The sequence below is a fragment of the Ictalurus punctatus genome, chromosome 7, assembly GCF_001660625.3.
Source record: "Ictalurus punctatus breed USDA103 chromosome 7, Coco_2.0, whole genome shotgun sequence".
NCBI classification, from domain to species: Eukaryota; Metazoa; Chordata; class Actinopteri; order Siluriformes; family Ictaluridae; genus Ictalurus; species Ictalurus punctatus.
Window position 1 is genome coordinate 6447907 of NC_030422.2, and position 17700 is coordinate 6465606.

At 39.7% G+C, this 17700-nt stretch overlaps 1 protein-coding gene across 1 annotated transcript in view; it reads right to left on the reverse strand.

Moving 5' to 3' along the window:
• Positions 1-798: 798 nt before the first annotated feature.
• The window catches only part of colec12 (collectin sub-family member 12), a 46109-nt gene continuing 29207 nt past the window's right edge, over positions 799-17700 (reverse strand). The window contains 18 exon segments of the mRNA XM_017473220.3: positions 799-1366; positions 1493-1614; positions 1697-1847; positions 1960-2014; positions 2305-2392; positions 2574-2662; positions 2816-2910; positions 3055-3250; positions 3569-3659; positions 4261-4407; positions 4488-4583; positions 5213-5288; positions 5400-5484; positions 7428-7534; positions 15990-16073; positions 16204-16313; positions 16521-16663; positions 17193-17693. Coding sequence (XP_017328709.3) covers positions 1174-1366; positions 1493-1614; positions 1697-1847; positions 1960-2014; positions 2305-2392; positions 2574-2662; positions 2816-2910; positions 3055-3250; positions 3569-3659; positions 4261-4407; positions 4488-4583; positions 5213-5288; positions 5400-5484; positions 7428-7534; positions 15990-16073; positions 16204-16313; positions 16521-16663; positions 17193-17693 — 2429 coding nt within the window. The 3' untranslated portion in view covers positions 799-1173.

The window sequence follows — 17700 nt, forward strand, 5'->3', positions numbered from 1 at the left end:
TATATAAATATATAATATACACATATACATATATGTATATATACACACACACAGACCTACATTTTAAAGCAGAATATCATTCTTCTCTTATATCAAAGTACAGTGCATTTAAAATGACAGTCAAAATAAATAGACATACTACAATTAAGAATCAATTTAACACTGTGTTAAAGAAATGTTTCAAGAAGCTAGGAAGATGGGCTGCACCATCCTGTTGAGAACTGCAGGAGGCGCTGTATGGACTACGCCACTCTGTTAGGGACCATGCTGTTGCTGTACTACACAGTCCGACATGAGAGGTGGAATGGCTGCTATGCTTTTTTTTTCTTTTCTTTTTTTTTCGGAGAACTAATGACATGCGAAGGCCGTACACTCGTGTATGCAGACTGACCTCGCAGGAAAACGAAAACTTCTCCTATGAAATCCTGTAGCAACAAACACCTGCGACTGTCAGAAGTTCCAGAACGGAAGGGGAAATTATGTACATGTGCATGCTCCGCTTGTATCCCCCCCCAAACAAGTAAGTGTGAATCTGTAGTAGGCATTAGGGTGGCACCGAAGCAGTCAAATAACCCAAGAGTGAAGGACCGAGATAGAACTTGAGAGACATAGATCAAGACAGAGAAAGAAAGCTGGAGAAAGAGTGTGAAAGACAGACGGTGAGACAAAAATGGTTGGATGGAGCTAGCGAGTCAGACAGATAAGCGAGGTAGAGAAATAGAAAGAAAGATGGAGAGAAGATAGAGACAGATAGCAAAACACAGGATATAGCATGAAAGAAAGACACAGGCATCATGATAGAGAGAGATAGATGGAGATATATTTCAAGAGTGCGAGTGAAAGAGAGAGAGCTAGTGAGATGGCTAGAGAGAGACTGACTCCTCTGTCTGCCTTTCTTCAAATTGCATAATGTAACCAGTCAGCAGTGAATCGATATTCGGTGTCGTTTACTTGGTCAGACAGACGGGTTTCTACCCTCTGGGTGCGTTACTGAAAGAGCGTAGTGTGTATGGACATGTGTATGTTCATCAGAAACAACGACGGTCAACTAAGAGTGCGGATCAGTCTGCACCCGTGCTGTGCAGCCATGTTGTTTTAGTGTTAGCTTGCACCTCTTTGTTCATGAGAAGGGTGTGTATGTATACTGGAGAAGAGAGAAATGTGTTCGGGGTCCTATAAGAGGGCTTTTTCTGGGTAAGGGCTCTGTTGAGGGTCTGTAGGATTGGCACAGCTGTAGCTGAGATTTTGGGTCAGGCCTGCCTGTCCACTGGCGGTGTTCTGGTATGCCTGCTGCACTTCAGCAGGAGCCATGCTGCCCGCAGGAGCGCTGTACACGGGCGCCTGGCCTATGTACATGTGCATATCACTGGTGAAGAAACACATGTCGAACGTTGAATGGATTACAATGAATTATAGACTCTCCAGGGCTTGAAAATAACATTTATATAATTTCTGTATTTTTCAGGAGAGCAGTAGAATGATCAGATGTTACCTGGGCACTGGTTGGCCTGGTAAAGGAGCCTGGTTCATGGCAGGAATCTGCTCCACATTGTAACCCTGCACCCCTGTAGCAGCCACCGTATACTGTCCTGCAGATGTTTGCCCTGGATACACCTGCGGACACACGGCATATACTCATGCTCGAAATATTGAGCGTGACCGATTGTACTAAAGTTCATTTGACGGAGCTGCTCACCTGCTGTGAGGTGCCGGGCTGCTGCATGTAGTACTGCTGACTCTGCAGTTTGGCGTACATGGCATACACAGGGTCCTCGTTCATCAGCTTGGCATACAGTGAGAGTGCCTCCATCACCTTCACATTAAGCTCAGACAGCTCTGAGTGCTTCCTGTAAGGCAGTGTGAACAACATGGAAAAAATATGTTCTATGAAAAAATTCTAGAAAAAATAAATAAATCAGAGTTTCAATTCAATCAATGAATCCATGAATTAACAATGACCTGTCAATTTCTTCCAGTTTCTGATCAATGAGCGGACCCATTTGGTTGCAGGCAGCTGAACAGAAAGAGAAAAAAATAAATAAGTTAAACACACAGATCCAAATAAAAAATTTAAGAGGAACTCTATGTATATATATATATATATATATATATATATATATATATATATATATATATATATATATATATATATATATATGTGTGTGTGTGTGTATATATATATATATATATATACACACACACACACACACACACATATATATATATATATATATATATATATATATATATATATATATATATATATATATATATATATATATATATATAGGCCCTATGACCTACCCTCGAGCTGGAGCAGCTCACAGGCGTCTGACTCATTATCTGTTGGATCTGCACTCTGGATCATCTGGAGCAACTGATCCATTTTCTCCTGTGTGGATTACAGCATCGCAAAATTACTCCCATACGAAGGGTCAATCAGGTAGCTTTTATCGAGTTGATCCATTTACAAGACATAACGCACAGGAACTAAAACTCCCAATAAGAGCATGACGCACTGATTCGTGCAACTTAAATTAAGGGCCGTGCATTTTATTTACAAGAACCCTCACCTCGTCTATGTAGACAGGCTCAGGCTCCGGTTCAATGGTCTCCACCTGGATGTCCTCGCTGAACTGCACGGTCTTTTTCTCTGTTTTCACTGGGAAAACAGGGTAACAAAGACATCTGCGTGACCTCAGCTCGAGTAGCGCATCATAAAACGTAAGAACGTCATGAAACAGAAATACAAAGACAGGAGTATTGTAGTGACAACAGACCACAGCAAGACGACAAAGATAATAAATCTACTCACTCATCTCTGGCTCTGCTGTCAGGTCTGCTGTGACAAAGTTGGATGGAAAAAGGCCCACGCCCTGATACGTCTCACCTTTCCACCAGTTGGGGTCACTGTAATAAATGAATAAATACTTCATTATCAAACCGTATGAGCACACCCAACTGACATTACGCAGTAAATATGACGTATGATCGGATTCATCAAAAAGCTACATAAAGTTTAAATCCCAGCATTGTTCTAAGGTAGAGGGTGACCTGTCATCTAAGATGGTGATGATCTCTCCAGATTTGAAGGTCAGCTCGTTGTCCTCTGCTGCCTCAAAATCATAAATAGCCCGAACTTTCCTTCCCTCTGCTTTGTGGGAGGCGAGAAGGCTGCTGGCGCTCGGGTAAAGCCCGGAGAACGAGGTCTGGTTCTGCAGCCGCTGCTCCTTTAAGGACAACTCAATGGCTGCATGTAGGAGATAAAATCAAAGTCAACCTTCTACACTTTGAGCACTGTTACAGTGTGGTAAGGCATGGCAACTGAAATAAAGTCTTTATCCCATATTTTGTGCTATTTACAAATTACTCGTACCAAACCCAAGCGCCAATGCTTTTATAGAATGTATACTCTCAGGGTGGTGGGGGGACCAAGGTTCTTTTCACCATAAAAGTGTTGCTGAGCACTCAAAGTCAGGACCCAGTTCATGCAAATACATTTAACACAGCTTCTTAAAAGCCTGTTTGTCATCTGGGGCCATTACAACCGAATGTCTGAGGGGCGCACCTTTGGCCAAGTCCTCTTCCTCTTTCTTGGTTGTGGATGTTGCCGGGTCTTTGGCCACTAAGGCAGGGCTGGCTTTTGCTTGCTCTGCTGCCTGCAAAACAACATACAATCATTGATCCAGGTTGCACATTCCTAAAATATGACCTACAGTTTACATGCTTGTCTAGTTATTTTATGTTTTAGAAGAAAGGGAGGGGGGGTGGTGGACGGATGGATATTAGATGGATATTGTTATTTATTTTTTTACTCCTCCCATTTATTCCCGAATAAATGCCCACCCACCAGCCAAGTCTAACCTATAATACAGCAGCTACCAACACGGAAGGGTGCTAGCTAACAGCATCTTTTTAAGCTGCGTCACAGGGCAAAGTAACATACTTAGAGGAAAGCGCTAACCATACTTGTCAACATACAGAAGCTCACAAAAGCCCACAACTACACTAGTGTCATTGTGATTGATAGGGTATTCCTCCCCTGCCACCCAGACAGCATGTCCAATTTTGCTCTCTTGGACTCCTGACCACTGACGGCTAGGACATCGTTGGGGTTCACAGAACTCACGATCTTCAGTTATTCGGATCATTCAGAATGTCAAATATACTTCTCCTTGGCTTACTACTACCAGGCATTGTTTACTGAAACTGTCCAGAAGCTACAGAGGAGGAGAGTGGAAACAGCATTAATGTACTAACCTGGGAGCCGACAGCAGGGAAGGTGACACCCTGCTCTCTCAGGTTCTTGATCATAGCTGATATGAGACTGAGCTGGGGGTCGTTTCGGAAGTCCTCAGCCCATTCCACCATGAGGGCCTTGAGCTTCTCACATACTTTTGGGTGGCCCTGATTAAAACAACAACTAATTCTCAGTGTCGGCTAAAAATTAACAGAAGGACCACACTCTCATAAACCAGTGAACATACCTTGTTTAAGACACTGCTAACTTCACTGGCAAACTCTCGCGAGCACACCTCCAAATGGAAGATTTTCCCACAGTTTGACACACAAGCCCCTAATAACTGTGCAGGAGGGGGAGGGAGAAAAAAAAAAGTACAGACTCATCACAGTCACGTGACTTAAAAACAAGCAGACTTGTTTTCCATGACAAGACAACAGCATACAGTCTCCTCCGAAAGTATTGGAACAGCAAGGCCAATTCTTTTGATTTTGCTATACACTGAATTTGGGTTCAGGATTAAAAGATCTATATGACACGACAGATCAGAATTTCAGCTTTAATTTTCTGATATTTACATCGAGATGTATCAAACAACTTACAACAAGGTGCCTTTGGTGTCAACCCACCCAATTTTTAGGTGAGCGGTTTGAATCTGATCAAATTTCCCTAACCCTTCTCCTATAGACAGCTCTCTGGTCTTCATATTGGTTTATCTGTTTTAACAACAAATGCAGTCTTCACAGGCAAAGCCCAGTCCTCAAACCAAGAGTAGACATTTAGAGCTATTAACTGTTTATACAATCAATCAATCGAACAGGGCACACCTGTGCAACAAGAAAACACCTGTCAATCACATGTCCCAATATTTTAGTCATTCCAGTACTTTCAGAAGGGACTGTACGACATCAGTAAAACCAAAACCACTTCACAAGAATCAAGGGAGAGAGACTTAAGGATGAACAAACGTACTGTCAGAGCCTGCATGGCTACATGGGGATCCTTGTGGTTGACTCGCCTCATAATGGAGCGAAGGCATTCTTTAGGTCTACAAAATGCAAGAAACTAACCATCAACCCTCATTTGCTCTGATATACTGTACATAGACACTGATCAGAAAGAAGATGAATAGAGTTCAGGACTAGGTAGGAGGACTCACCCGGTGCGTGACTGTCCTATCTTATCGCATATGTCCAGTATGAGGCCCCAGTCCTCAGCCGTGTTCATCTCACTGGTTGCTTTCTCTGCATAGAAATATTAAACAAATTAAAAAATAATACTGAAGGACACCATGTGGCAGACTTACACGGGCTGTCATTACTCATGACTCCATGTTAAAATCATCATTTGTACTAACTTCTTATTATAGACATAAAATGCAAATACACCTGAAACTGCTTACTTGTCTGATTTTTTAAAAGGGACAAATATATCTGAAAATTGATATGCATGTTTTGTGAAGGCCTTCAAGATTTGTTATATATTTCTGCCATACAGTTTTGCCCTGACTGTATTAAAAACCATGCCATGAAACATTTTCTCCATTTCTCCATAATAATAACTGATACGGTTTAAAAGGGATACTAAATGAAAACATAACACCTAAAGTAAAATACTGCTGAACTTCATTACAAAAATAAACAACACTGACAAGCACCATGAAAGTGTACTTTTTTCACATTTTAACCATTAATAAATATTAAAGTAAATAAAAGTTTATATCCAAACTCGACCAAAAAGCAACACTCCAAATATCAAATAAAAATACAGACATCCAAAATTAATCAAAAAACACTTCAAACACCACAATAAAATCTGTCAGTGATGGTTTTCATTTCGCCTCTAGAGGTTGCTCTCATACCATATGATGACAGCTGACCCTTCTCAGCTGCTCCTGCAACTTTAAGCACTTAAACAGCACAACGTATCATTTATTAATGACTTAAAGACTGCAAAAGGAATAAAACACTTCAGGAACATGCTGCTATAGGAAAAAAATCCATTTCAGGGTGGTAGACTTAGGCCTCTGGTATACTTGTTTTTTTCTTTGTTTTTTTACACGTACACTAGTGTATATGCACAGTCATATGCATAACCTTTTAAAGTATACTCCATATGACATGTACGCCTACACATACGGTCGATGCATGCGCATCAGGACAACTTGCACTACCCATCCTGGCTCAAGTCAGTACAGAGCAGTAAAGCAGGTATTCTGGTGTGAAGGACTACCACAACGAAGACGAATCACAATATGACGAACAATGCTTGGGCAATCTCTCACACCACGCGTACTGTACGCTGTTCCTAGCGTGCACCACTTTGTAATGATTATTTTCCTATAACAGCACAGCCCCGTTGAGTTTAATCCCTTACTTAATTATTATTCTGATATGCTACATACACCTCGTTTTTTTTTTTTTTTTTTAATAAATATAATCATTTGCAAATTGCTGTGGCATAAGATATAATAGAATCAACTTTGAGGCGTCACAATAACCCGTCGTGGATTATTTTCCTGTAACAGCACGCCCCGCTGTGTGCGTACTTTCTATTCTAAAAACCTGCTTTGATATGCAGATAAGCATACCGATCTCATGAATATGCAAATGACGTATATGACGTGATATTCGCCAGCACCGCCTTTGACCTGATAGCGGTGCTACCAGAAAACACCTTTGGCTAGAATAAAGCCGGCTGGCTCCGTTAGCCAGCCGCTCCCTAGCCTCGCATTTGCAGTGTCACTGTAGCTCCTGGGTAAAGCCCACAGACTAAAATAACAGCCCTGGCCATGACAACTTTCACTCTAGTTTTCATTCAGGACCGAAAGTGTGTTCTGACATGTTACACCCGTGTAGATACTGTGTGTGTACTTAAACACAGTGAAAATGACGTACCATGCTAAGTGCTAACATCAACTAGCTAACTCTAGCTAATCGGCCAGTCGCTTTTAACCCCATTCAAAGTCTACTGCTAGGAAACAAAGACATATCTGCGGCAAAATGTCGTCATTCTTGCTTCTGTTATTTTCACGTACAGTGGCAGCAAAATACACAGACACAACAAATCAACAGGGAAATGTACCCAGATGCTAAGCTAACAACAGTACAGCATCACAGCCAGCCTGTGTCTGTGTGTGTGTGTGTGCTAGCTCGCTAACAAGCTCCACGACATTTCTACAACTTACCAACATCTTGATCAAAAGGATTGGACGTGAAAAGAGGCATCGCCGAGATATAATCAGGAACAACAGCAAGACAGATCTAAGCTATTCTTTTCTCCTCTCTGTCACTTCTTAGCTGTTTAATAAATGAACAGACATAATAAAATTAAAAATAAAAAACTATAGCAGCTCTAACACTTAGACAGTCACTCCTAAGCAGCCTATAATTGGTGCATTATGGGTAAAAAAAAAAAAAAGGAACCCAGCAGCTCGGGAAAAAGCTGCCTTACTTTCCACCCGTATTTCTACAAAACCCACCTACTTTATTTTTGTAGTCCAATCGCAGAAGGAAACCGGAGCTGTCGATACTGACGGAGCACGGGATGTAGCCAATCACTGCACAGCGGGCGGGGTTTAAGAATACGGGTGTTAAACAAAAGAGAAAAAAGAAACACAAATTCGAACGTGTCAGTCATATATTTAAGGGTAACTGCGTTGTTAACAATATACGTCGTGTATATAAATAAATATTTGATTCATGTAACATTGATTTGATTTAGTATTTGTGTCCTTTATAAATCTTCTTAAAATAAGAGAACAAGGGAAATTTCTTCAATCATATGATTGAATCACATGACTGACTTTTTGCACAGTCACACGTGGGACTGAAGTGAAGTCATCATCCCTGCCTGTCTGAGATTTTATAATAACAATGAATATATCAAACACATTGCTACGGTAGATATCATAATAGTGTGTACCAAGGACAGATGAGGGTATGGAAAAGACCGGAAGTCCATGATAGAGGTTTTAAAAGGTCTTCCAACTTATGTTTGAATGAACAAAGAAAAAACAACACAAATATTAAATCATCAGTTTATACGCAGTTTAACAACAGTGTAGAATAATCCAGAAAGGAACTGCAGTGTACATCAGTAATGATAGTCAATGTAACAGTACAAAAAGTTTCCAGAGAAACAGGATGTCTTGGCCAAACGTTCTTCATCGGCTGTGCAATTACTGTATAGTGCTTTTAAGACTATTTTAGGACAGGGGTGTCCAATTTTATCCGGAAATGGCCGGTGTGTGTGTGGGTAGGTGTGTAGGTTTTCATTCCAACCAAGCAGAAGCCACACCTGAGTCTATTGAAAGCCAAGATCAGTTGATTAAACAGGTGGAATCAGGTGTGACTCCTGCTTGGTTGGAATGAAAACCTGCACCCACACCGGCCCTTTCCGTATAAGATTGGACACCCCTGCTTTAGGAGGTTGATGCTGTAATAGCAGTAGCTGAAATATTCATTTCATGGAGCTTCAGTGTTCCAGAAGTGTAGATGAGCTTCTTCTCCGTACGTTTCCACACTTAATTTCTCCCAAATAATGACGTCATTAATGTTATATCCATTAGCGTTGAAAGTAATCCTTTTATTTTGATGGCACAAAAGTGCTTGACAAAACAAGCAGCCAGTCTCCTTTTGGTTTCTCCATTGTACAAGTTGATTGCAGGAAAGACAATATTGTATGTGAGCTTCTTACTCAGGACTTGTGCAAATGATACAGAGTTTTATTGGAATATATACAGTACTGTGGAAAAGAAACACTATAGGGCAAAGATACCTTCAAAAATAATGAAATTAAATGTTTCTATATTTAAAAAAAAAAAACTATAAAGAGCAATAAACAGTAATAAATGAAACAAAGTCAATATTTGGTATGGTGACTCCTTGATTTAAAAAAAATTGTAGTCTCAGGTACTACTAATTAGTGCAGTTTTATAAGGAAATGAGCTGTAAGTTTTATTGAGCATCTTGCAGAACCAGCCACAGTTCTTCTGGAGACTCTGACTGTCGCACTTGCTTCTTATTTTTGCAGCAAAATCCAGTATCCTTCAAACTTTGTGTTTGTACTGACTCAAAAATGTAGAAGTCATCAAATAAAAATGTATAACAAAGATTGTACTTAAACAAAAGTTTAAGACTTTTGCACAGTATTGTAGACGAATACCTCTCAAACTCTAAATGTACATACAAAAAACATATAAATATGCACACTTCTAACGTATTAGGTGCTGGATTGAGTTAAAAAAAATTTTTTTAAATAGTTTATACGTTATTGTGACATATGATATTTCAGTACAAAAATGAATCTTTATATCTTTAACAATGATCAAACAGTGGTGTTCAGCCATCTATATATTAATGTTATTATTATTCTGTACTATGTTAATCGCCTAAACCATCAGGCACTATAAGCAATGTCATCACAGATGGGTATTTTGCTTACTAGTACAAATAACCTGGAAAATATCTAAGAAATGATGAATTATTTAAGCAATGACATCAACACAAGTGTATGTATGTGGCTGAAAAAACCCTGTGGTTCAGTACGGAATGTTTACATGGCTCTTTTTCTAGACATGTCCTCAGTGCCCCTTCACTCCATCAGCATGTCAGTCTATTTGGAAAAGAAAACATGGTGACGTCCTGTAAACACCCAGCAGAGCCAGATCCTTTTACTGTGTGCAAAAAAAAAAACAGCATGCACTTCCAAAACTTAATGACAAGTACGAGAGAAATGACTCATTTTTACTTTGTAATAATTTGGTTCTTGTTCTGTTTATGTTCCACAGAGGATATGGCCTAAGAAGGCCATGTCATGTCACTGAGATCTGTACAGAATGTTTATCTGCTTCCAGAGACACAAACATGTTCTTCTGTTCAAGGTTCATCTAAACATCTTCTAAGATCCTAAAACAAAGCCTGTTTGAACTGCTTCAAACTGCTTCTTATCGGTACACAGAATTACGTCATGCTCTGTGTTTCATATATATAGTAGTGGTTCAGCACAAGCACTTCAGAGCGCTCTCATTATTCTATCCTGCTTTATTCTATCCTGTATTAACCATCTTTCTGTAATAAACCTTTTTACCTTCAGAGGACGAGTCTGCAAGTGTTGTCTAATTTCCACGACAATTTGGCGTCCCCTGGCAGGGCTGCGCGAGTCTTTTCAGCTTTTCTGGACAACAAGCAAACTGGAGGACACTCAGCGAAAAGTTTTAACCTGAAGTCTGCGTTGACGCGCAGGTGGTTTTCCCTTTGTTATGCAGAGTGAAAGCCCGATGCAGCCTTACCAGTGACTGGTAGGAATCATCAAGAATTTAGAATTAGAATTTTATAAAATCATTGTGTATTGCTGTCTGTGTGGAAGGGAGTCAATGATATAAGAAATGTGTGTATTACATTGAAAGAGAAGTATTACATGGAGCGATTTCTTGTAAGAAGTTCCAGGAACTTCGCCTCTGCGACGACAGAGATATTGGTGTTTCTTAGATCACAGCTTCAAAACTAAGATATATACCGACGGGTATATATACAGTGAGGGAAAAAAGTATTTGATCCCCTGCTGATTTTGCACGTTTGCCCACTGACAAAGAAATGATCCGTCTATAACTTTAATGGTAGATTTATTTGAACAGTGAGAGACAGAATAACAACAAAAAAATCCAGAAAAACGCATGTCAAAAATGTTATAAATTGATTTGCATTTTAATGAGGGAAATAAGTATTTGACCCCTCTGCAAAACATGACTTAGTACTTGGTTTAAAAACCCTTGTTGGCAATCACAGAGGTCAGACATTTCTTGTAGTTGGCCACCAGTTTTGCACACATCTCAGGAGGGGTTTTGTCCCACTCCTCTTTGCAGATCTTCTCCAAATCATTAAGGTTTCGAGGCTGACGTTTGGCAACTCGAACCTTCAGCTCTCTCCACAGATTTTCTATGGGATTAAGGTCTGGAGACTGCCTAGGTCACTCCAGGACCTTAATGTGCTTCTTCTTGAGCCACTCCTTTGTTGCCTTGGCCGTGTGTTTTGGGTCACTGTCATGCTGGAATATCCATCCACGACCCATTTTCAATGCCCTGTCTGAGGGAAGGAGGTTTTCACCCAAGATTTGACGGTACATGGCCCCGTCCATCGTCCCTTTGATGCGGTGAAGTTGTCCTGTCCCCTTAGCAGAGAAACACCCCCAAAGCATAATGTTTCCACCTCCATGTTTGACGGTGGGGATGGTGTTCCAGGGTCATAGGCAGCATTCCTCCTCCTCCAAACACGGCGAGTTGAGTTGATGCCAAAAAGCTCCATTTTGGTCTCATCTGACCACAACACTTTCACCCAGTTGTCCTCTGAATCATCCGGATGTTCAGTGGCAAACTTCAGACGGGCATGTATATGTGCTTTCTTGAGCAGCGGACCTTGCGCGCGCTGCAGGATTTCAGTCCTTCACGGCGTAGTGTGTTACCAATTGTTTTCTTGGTGACTATGGTCCCAGCTGCCTTGAGATCATTGACAAGATCCTCCCGTGTAGTTCTAGGCTGATTCCTCACTGTTCTCATGATCAATGCAACTCCACGAGGTGAGATCTTGCATGGAGCCCCAGGCTGAGGGAGATTGACAGTTCTTTTGTGGTTCTTCCATTTGTGAATAATCGCACCAACTGTTGTCCCCTTCTCACCAAGCTGCTTGGCAATGGTCTTGTAGCCCATTGCAGACTTGTGTAGGTCTACAGTCTTGTCCCTGACATGCTTGGAGAGCTCTTTGGTCTTGGCCATGGTGGAGAGTTTGGAATCTGATTGATTGATTGATTGCTTCTGTGGACAGGTGTCTTTTATACAGGTAACAAACTGATATTAGGAGCACTCCCTTTAAGAGTGTGCTCCTAATCTCAGCTCGTTACCTGTATAAAAGACACCTGGGAGCCAGAAATCTTTCTGATTGAGAGGGGGTCAAATACTTTTTTCCCTCATTAAAATGCAAATTAATTTATACAATTTTTGACATGCGTTTTTCTGGATTTTTTTGTTGTTATTCTGTCTCTCACTGTTCAAATACAACTACCATTAAAATTATAGACTGATAATTTCTTTGTCAGTGGGCAAACGTACAAAATCAGCAGGGGATCAAATACTTTTTTCCCTCACTGTATATAGAGAGAGATAATAACGGTAAACATATTTGCTAACGGAAAGAGTCTGGGTCGAGCAACAAATAAGTAAAGAGAGTACTTATTAAGAAGTGCAAGAGGCGCAGTATTTTTGCGACGGGTTATTAGCAAGTGGCATGCCCTACTGACTCATTCCATTATACCAGTGGTACATGATACATTTGGCCATCTTTCTGTAATAAATTTTTTTTTTACCTTCAGAGGACGAGTGTTGTCTAATTTCCACGACACAAGAAATGTAGTAGAAGAAGCATTAGTATTTCCAAGATGGGGAAATTTATTACTGGTGAAAAGGATGAATTTGGACATGGAATTAGAAATTAGAGAGGCCATGTTATAAAATCTAGTGGAAAGCCTTCCCAGAAGAGTGGAGGTTATTATAACTGCAAAGGGGGACTAAATCTGGAATGGAATGTGATTACAGTCACATGGGTGTGCTGGTCAGGTATCTACATACTTTTAGCCATATAGTGTACATTTTTATGAGAGCCAGGTAAGGAAATGTTTTGGATGAAGCACCTTCACAGAAATGTATGTCAATCACAGTGTATGACAATCATTGGTAATACTAACTCTAATTGAAATACAGTGTAGAAAACAAATCACCTCTATCCCATCCGTACAGGATTTCACATACAGGAGTCTTTGTTTGTGATTGTTGCAGCCAAAAATGCTTGATTTTGCTGCGGCTTTTTGAATTTTTTGTGGAAAACTACTTGAACTGGCGAAATTGCATTTGCACGGGATTGTTTTGCATGGTCTTTCACAGTGATGTTTGCTGGTAAATGAGATCTTTTAGCTGCACTTATGTTTGGCACAAGTGAATTGGAGGGGGCTTTGGCTGAATGCGTGTTGTGATGAGGTCACATGGCACGTCTTGGCCCAAATCTGCAGAAAATATGCGGTAATTAAAACAAATTGTAAGCTCCTGTGAATGTTGCGGAGTTTCATGGATTTTGCTTTAATTTCTGTTATCACAAAACCGCAAAATCCTGGATGGTCGGTCACCTCAGATGTATGTATTTTTACTACTTTATTTGAGTTTTCACCGTATTTTATTGTCTACTCTGCGATGATAAAGCGATGATACAAATTCCAGAACCTGTTGACCATCATTCATGACCTTTTCACCAAATTATGGAACAAATACATAAATAAATAAATAATAAAAACTGTTAAGCAGGGGGGGGAACCCCTAAAATTCTATTAGTCCGAATCTTTTTTTCCCTCTTATAGTATTATATTGACTCACTCTGATTACTCTGTCAATTTTTTACTCTCTCTCTCTCTCTCTCTCTCTCTCACCTGATTGGCTGCTGACTCCAGCCTATCATTCTGTAGTCACACTTCTTTAATGACTAAAATGGGGTATAATTTGGGCTTAGGCCCATTATAGTATTTGCTTCCTGACAATTTGGCCCAGGTCAAATCCAATTCATTACCCTGGCACTAAAGCTGAAGGATAAGCATCGCATCTCACTTTCAGTAATTGCCGATTTAAATTAAATAATCTGAGAAATCTTTGATTCATTTGATTAACAACTCAGGATGGAATCCAGGAACATACAATGTTCATGGTTCATAACATTGGTTATGTGATGATAGTCTCACAAACCAAATTTACAATTTCCTTCGTAATTTTCTTTACCAACTACCCAAGAGTCATGAATTAGATTCAATGAACCAGCACTGTAAAAGGATAAATGGGAGTATCAGAAGTGAATCAAGAATCTTGAGATCATTTGTTAGCACACTACTTCATATCTGAAACCCAAAACTGCTGCGTTTCCTTATGTAGACAAAAAAAACTTTTCAATTTGTTCATCCTTGGAAATCGGTTCGTTCGATTTTCACCTAAATGAGTCATTCAAGAAAAGTAACCGCTATCACTCCATATCAGGTTAGATCACACACCGTGTTTGTTTATATCTGATTTATTGTATTACACAGGGAAACACTTCATAGCTTCCCTTGACAATTTTTGAATGCCATTTGTTGCAGACAATGAGAGTATATGGAGCAATAATCAATATTCCTATACATTCATTGCTCATAAACACACATCTGTCACAGAATGTCAATTCATCAGATTGAGGAAAATGATCAACATTACATACAGTGCATTCTGCAGTGGAGAGTAAAGACTTCATTAGTGTCGTTTTGCTATGTGACGAATAAAAACAATATAATTACTCATCGTATTACTTTATTGTATTACACAAGAAGTGTGTCTAAAGATTTCTTTAATAAATTCAACATCCATTATCTACATGGAAACCAAGAAATAAAAAAATAGGGCATACATTTCTCTGTAGTAGTTGTGAATTCTTTCAGTCATTACATTAAAGAGCGTTTTTAGCCAAAACACTCCATTTATAAACTCAACAATTATTGGAAAAAAATACCAACTGTATTTTATTTCAGATTTAAAAGAAAAAAAAAATAAGGATGATTACATGTATACTGCAAGTTCAAAATGTACTGTTCTATTCATAACTAGCTACTGCATATATTTGTGAGAGATTAATTTATGATAAATCATACCACTGATAATCTAGACAAGAAAAAAATATATATATAACCTATGGGCCTTCATGTGAACAACAGTATATTCCCAACTGAATAAACAGTCTGTGTAGCTTATGGTGTTAAGTGATTCTAGCTTACTGCAATTAAAGCTTGCTATATTGCACTGGATAACTGGCATGAATTTTGTTTATTACATAAAGTAGAAAGATTTAATAAAAGTTATTTACAAATGTGTGCTTATAATACATTACAGCATTTCCAATTTTACATGAACATGACTGGCAATCTCTAGTTTAACACAGTTTATGGCCGTGGCGCATGACTTATTATTTGTTGTCTTTTTTTTCCTTGTCCATCTAGTGTCATATAAAATTGTCTTTTGGCAAAACCATGTTTCTCCTTGCTTTGGAAGGATGTCTTGTAACAGTGACCACCTGAGAATTTTCCATGATTGTCATGTCTGTTCTTCTCTTTTCTCATCAATGGATGCTATAAAACTGGAACTTGCACTGTAGGGATACCAAGAGAAGCTTAATGAGCTGATTTATAACGCTCATACAGACTTTAAATAGAAGACGGACATATAGTGGATGTAAAAATTCGACACACCCGTGTTAAAATGTCAGGTTTTTGTGATGAAAGAAGATACATCTCGTCAGATCTCTTTTCACCTTTAATGTGATAGAACACCCAACAAAATTCCAGTGAAAAATACAAATACAATACAAATGTTTTAGGGGAAAAGGGAAATAGAAAGAAAAGTACAATAACCTGGTTGCCTAAGTTTGCACTTTTACTCCATTTTCCTAAAACGTTTGTTTGTTCTGTTTCAACCTGAATTTTGTTGATTGCTACATCATATTAAAGGTGGAAAAGGATCTGATATCATTTATCTTCATTTCATTTTTTTATATCTCAAAAACCTGCAATTTTAATAGGGATTTTTTTTATATATCCACTGTACATGAATATGTGTTGCGAGTGAAATTATTACTCACTTTCATTCGCCCATTGACAAATGTACCCAATGCGGTCTGTGCAGAAGAAGTCGTTCCACTTGGCCTCATGGATGAGTCCTGCGCAGTCTTCTCCTTCTTCATGGCCGTGGCTCCAGTTATCTGGTTGGCCTAGTTTCCAGTTCCTAGTGTCACACGTGTGGATATAGTCGATTTATTATACACCGTATCTAAAAGGCTCACAGGGAGACTGATACACAAACATTTCAGGGAAATTTGTTCTTTTGTTTGTTATGATGTAACAGATTTACTCACGTAAAGGAAGGAAGGGTCCCATCGACCCATCTCCAGATGTTTTCCTGTACTATGTCTGTAAGACCCAGCCAAAAGTAACTCTTTCCTGCAATTTGCCTCTGAATCCAAATCTACAAACAAAACACACCAATACACACATATGCACATTTACATATCAACAAGGTTGCCTTCCTGTACATTAAAAATGGGTAGGAGTTTCATTCCATGCAGTTCCATGAAACAAAATATTAGATCCATTTTGAAGATCGATTTTCAAGAATCTAGCTATGAACTGTTAAAGTTCAGCAACAAAAACAAAATTTGCAAACGTTATATACCTGTTCATCCTCGTTATGGATGGTAAGCATAATAGAAGTCTTATTTTTGCACATTTCTTTTGCTTCATCGAAATTCAATTGCTCTGACGGAGTGGAGAAGTAGTAGCACTTGTCTTTGTAGCTCTTCCACTGAGGTGGGCACCCTAAAGAGTAAAAGGGTAAGTAGAAATAAATGAAGAGCATTCATTATTTCTTGTCCCTATTTCATGGTAAGTAAAATAAATAAAAATAAAGTCAAATAAATATATATGTTACAAATGGACAAAGACGGCTTAGATAACGGTATGTTGCTGATACCTGCAGAAAATTGTCTGTCATACCATGCTTCTCAAATGACACCACCTGTCAGCTGATCAGATATAGTATATCATTTCTGCTGAGAATACGAAAAATATTGTAGACCAGCTTTACCAGCAAGGTTTTGACGTGACAATGCAGTGAGATAGGGCCCAAGTTTTATCCATTTTATTCACTTGAATAATGACTTTAAGGTAAATAAGTAATACATCCAAAACACAGAGATATATACAATATAGCCTCATTATTAACCATTTAATTGAGTCCTAAAGCACTTGTCTGGCTAAAATAAATGTGTAGTCACTTTGTTGTTATTATTTGACAATAACAAATAATCAAATTTCCTTCAATATTCAAATTTCCAGACGGTTTTACCTGTTGTGCTGGTGGGAGGAGGTTCATAAACTTGACGAGACATAGCGCTTTGTGGTTCTATTGGTCGCAAAGGTTTAGCCACTTGAGGAGGAGGTCCAGGTGGGCCAGGTAGTCCCCGTAGACCAATAGGACCAGCAGGGCCCGGAGGTCCTTGTGGTCCTGGAGGTCCTGCTTGCCCTTGCGGACCCGGAGGCCCCTGAGGCCCCTGAGAACCTGGTTGACCATCTCTGCCAGCAAGACCAGGTAAACCAGGGTCACCCCTCTCACCAGGAGGCCCAGCACGACCTCCTGATCCTCTTGAGCCCTTTGATCCAGGGTTTCCCCTTGGTCCAGGAGGACCTTTGAAGCCAGGGACGCCTGGAATTCCGGGGGGGCCTTTGTCCCCTTTAGGGCCAGGCACACCTGGAGCACCTTTTTCTCCACTGTCACCTTTCTCACCTTGTTTTCCTGCAGGCCCCTGGGGTCCTCTATCTCCCCGAGGGCCTCTGGGACCAGGAGGACCTGTAAA